The sequence below is a fragment of the Sciurus carolinensis genome, chromosome 10, assembly GCF_902686445.1.
Source record: "Sciurus carolinensis chromosome 10, mSciCar1.2, whole genome shotgun sequence".
In the NCBI taxonomy this organism is placed as follows: domain Eukaryota; kingdom Metazoa; phylum Chordata; class Mammalia; order Rodentia; family Sciuridae; genus Sciurus; species Sciurus carolinensis.
In genome coordinates, this window is record NC_062222.1 from 69451902 (window position 1) to 69455917 (window position 4016).

Genomic DNA, 4016 nt, shown 5'->3' on the forward strand with positions numbered 1-4016 from the left:
GAATTGATGAGTTCATAGAAAATAAAGCTTTTACATTTGGGGTTCCAGTTCAGTGAACGTTTGTTAAAGGCCTTCTGAATTCAGAAACACTTTCTCTGAATATTTATTTTGCTGTAAAAATATTCAAGTGAGGACTGAGGATTAGCATAGTGATAGAGCTCTTGCTTAGCATGCAGAAGACTTGGGTTCCATCCTCAGCACTGAGGAAAAAAAATTCAAATGAAAGTCATTAATTAGGTATGTTGTAATCTTCAGGCAAAGTGAACAGAACACCTGTGACTTTACATCAGGCACCTATGTAAGGAAATTGGACTGTGGACCACGATGGCTTATGGCTTACCAAGAAAGAACACAGTGAAAACCATTTTGCAAGGCAGTTGTTATAAAGTGTAAGTATTTTTATCATAGTAAGCATCCTCTGGGGTGGGGAGTCTTTGTTAAAGTATAGATACTGGATACCCCTGTATTCCTTATGTGATACTGGACTATATGAGGTATTTTCCTGTGTATGGTGCTGATTTTATTTTTAAAGGCAACTGCTTTTATAAGAATATGCAAATGATCTTACTTGCTCTTTACCCCAAAGTAACACAAATGAGAAAATGTAGGTTCAGAGAGTTTGACCAAATCATTGACCTGTGTTAACAAAGTACAGGGCTAGAGATCTGAGGCTTTTTATTCCAAAACAACACTTTTTTCTATTACCCACCATCTTAAAATACCTTTTTAGAGAGTTCAGATCTACTTAAAAATACCCCGGTGCCAGATGTTACCTTAGAGCATTTCGTTAGTTGGCACAAAGGGTGAGTTCAGCATCTTACATGCTTTGTAGGAAGTGGACAAGCTAGGCTTTGCAAATAAGATGTAGGAGCTGGGTGTGGTGATGCAAATAAGACCTGGAAGCTGTATGTAATTCCAGCAACTGGGTAGGCTGAGGCAGGAGGATTGAAAGTTCAAGAGCAATCTGGGCAATTTAATGAGACCCTGTCTCAAACAAACAAACACCCTAGCAAACAAACAACAAAATGGGGTAGGGATGGAAATGTAACTTAGTAACTAAGTGGTAGATAACTGTCCTAGTATGCATGAGGCCCTGAGTTCAATCCCTAGTATTGCAGTACTGAAACAAAACAAAACAAAACAAAAAGAGGACCTGGGTTCTGACTCCCTCTTCAAACCTCCTCAGGGCCTTGGCCTTGACTATCACATCTATAAAATGATATGAAAGTGCCTATCCATGTGGTGTGAATTGTGAATGAAGGAATGTGTGTCAAGTACTTGCAGGTTGCCTGGAATATAGAGAACATATAATGAACACGTGTTGCCGACACAGTAATTTTACTCTGGTATTATAGTGCTGCATATTTATTACACATTTTTTGGATTTATTTTTAACCCCTCTGCTTATCATATATTTACTATTAGTCAAGTGAATTTTTCTTGTTAATATTGTAAGAAGTAAATGGGGATTTCCTATAAGGTTATAAAACCAGAGCAATAGGAAAATCAGAGAAAACTCACAATTACATTTTGTTCAGTTAGGTGGTGTTGTAGTTTAGATATGAGGTGTCCCCCAAAAGCTCATGTATAAGACAATGTAAGAAAGTTTAGAGATGAATTAATTGGGTTTTGAAGAACCTTTAACCTAAGCGGGGCATTCATCCATTTGAATAGATTAACTGAGTGGTAACTACCTACTAGGTAGGTAGGGTGTGGCTAGAGGAGGTGGGTCTCAGGGCATGACTTTGGGCTATATATTTTGTCCCTGGTGAGCAGAGCAATCTTTCTTCTTCCTGGTCCCATGTTCTGAGCTGTTTTCTTCTTCCACACCTTTCTGCCTCACCTTATGCCCACAGCAATGGAGTTGGCTGTTTATGGACTGAGACCTCTGAAACTGTGAACCCCAAATAAATTTTTCCTCCTCTAAAATTGTTCTTGTCAGGTCTTTTGGCCACAGAGGTGCAAAACCTGTCTGAAACAGGTGTGTAACACTTGTGCTTCTCCTACTCAGACCCAAGCAAGTCTTTCCATTTTTCCATGGGCTGAACCCACATAGTCTGTAGTGAGAAACATGTAGCAGATTTTTAATTTCAGTATTAAGCTAAATAAAATAATTCATTTAGGGTTCATGCAATTATTATTATTGTTATTTGTACTGGGATTGATCCCTAGGGTATTTTACCACTGAACTACCTCCCCAACCCTTTTTTATTTTTCATTTTAAGTCAGGGTCTCACTAAGTCAGGGTCTCACTAAGTCAAGGCCTGAGGTAGGCCTTGAACATGAGATCCTCCAGTCTTAGTCTCCTGAGTTGCTGGGATTACAGGCAAGCACCACTGTGCCCAGCTCATAGTGTAAGATTGGGGGCACGGCTAGTGGCCAAATAAAATCGGACAGAAAGCAGCCGAAGCAAGCTTTATTGGCATTTGGCTCTCGGGCGAAATTCCCAGTACCCCCCAACACACCCAGTACAGGTCAGGGTAGGGAATCAGAGAAAATCGCACATGGCTCTGGCTGCCAAGGGTCTTTATAGGCCAGAATGGGCCGGGGGTCCTGCTGAGTGACAGGTGGAGGTAAGGGTTAGTGTTTTTCTGCCCCTGTTTGGTCACTGAGTGGTACGCTGCCCTTTGCCTCAGTGGCTCGGCTATCCCTCATATAGTTGCTCAAATTCCGACCTAACACATAATGATTATTTATAATGTGGTAGTTTGGAGTTTCATTCTTCCCCAGATCATACACCTAAAGCCTTAGAGTATGTCATCAATGCATGATGATGATCCTCTATACTTCCTTAATTTGACAATATTTTAATTTAACTAGCCATAAAAGACTTTGGAGCCCACAGTTCTTATCTACATTCACTTACATGGAAAGATTGGATTGACTCCAGGGAGGATGCACTGTAAACAAAAGTTCCTGAAATTGTAATTTCTGGTCATTTTTCAATAGGTCTCTGCATTAGTTAATGTAAGACTTCTTCTCCAGGCTAGAGTTACAACTCTGGAAAATCCTAAATACCTCCATGGAAATCCAAATGTGGCAAATAGGACTCAGGGCTACCAAGATGTCTTCTGTATTCCTTACAGTGTGTGTGTTAAGTGTTTCTTAAATGAATCAATGAATTTTTGCCCCAGACAGGAACCTTGGGATCTTGCAGTGCTTACAAGGACTTGGTACCAGAACCTAGCTGATATCAAATTGCCTTTCTTGGAACAAATTACACTTGGTCGTCCTATAAAACTCTCAAAATGCAAAACCAAGAAAGGTCTGCTCCCTTCAGCAGAAGGTAAGCTTTTTAAGATCAGCTTTAAAAATTATAATCACGTGAATCAGTTGCTTATTATCAGAGAAATGTTTAAATATGTGTATATACCCCGAGACCTCCTATCTTTCTTATGCCATACTTCCTTTTTTTCCCACACCTTCTATCTGTAGCTTTGTCATATTTTTAATTATTCAGCAATGTGAAGCTATCGACATAACTTTATGATATTGTTTTGAGTAAATGATGCCCGTTGAAAAATGCCACTGGGATTGCTTCATGTGTTTTCTTCTTTTAGCCATCAAACTTGAAAGGGATTATGAAATGAAGCGCCTAACTGCACTTAAATGCCAAGAACAAGCCTCTGAGGAAATTGAGCTTTCCCTCAAGGAAAAGAAAGTTGGTTTGAGAAGACCTCTTCCACCCAAGTGGCAAGCATCTCATAATCGAGTCTGTGCTCTATTTCCTATACCCAGAGGGGATGAAGAACTCTCTCACTGTGTAAAGATGCAGATGCATGAATGCCCACTGGTGGATGAGCCAGTGCACATTGGCGTGGGTTAGTGAACAGCTTTGGCAGATCATCTGGGTCCCTGGCACACTCTTTTTCCTTGGTATCACAAACAACAGCACTGTAAGTACATGACAATGCATCTGGGGTTGAATCATTTGTGCTATTTGTTTTGATTTTTGTAAAACTGCACTATGGAATGAGCAAACTCATTGTCAGAGGTATTATTTTGAAGAAACATTT

At 40.0% G+C, this 4016-nt stretch overlaps 1 protein-coding gene across 1 annotated transcript; it reads left to right on the plus strand.

Annotated features, from left to right (window-relative positions):
* The first annotated feature begins 269 nt into the window (after positions 1 to 269).
* C10H4orf36 (chromosome 10 C4orf36 homolog) lies at positions 270 to 3872 on the plus strand. Its single transcript, XM_047565789.1, has 3 exons — positions 270 to 389; positions 3135 to 3286; positions 3561 to 3872. Exons 1-3 carry the CDS (start codon positions 325 to 327, stop codon positions 3824 to 3826), a joined length of 483 nt encoding a protein of 160 aa, XP_047421745.1. The 5' UTR covers positions 270 to 324; the 3' UTR covers positions 3827 to 3872.
* The last annotated feature ends 144 nt before the right edge of the window (positions 3873 to 4016 follow it).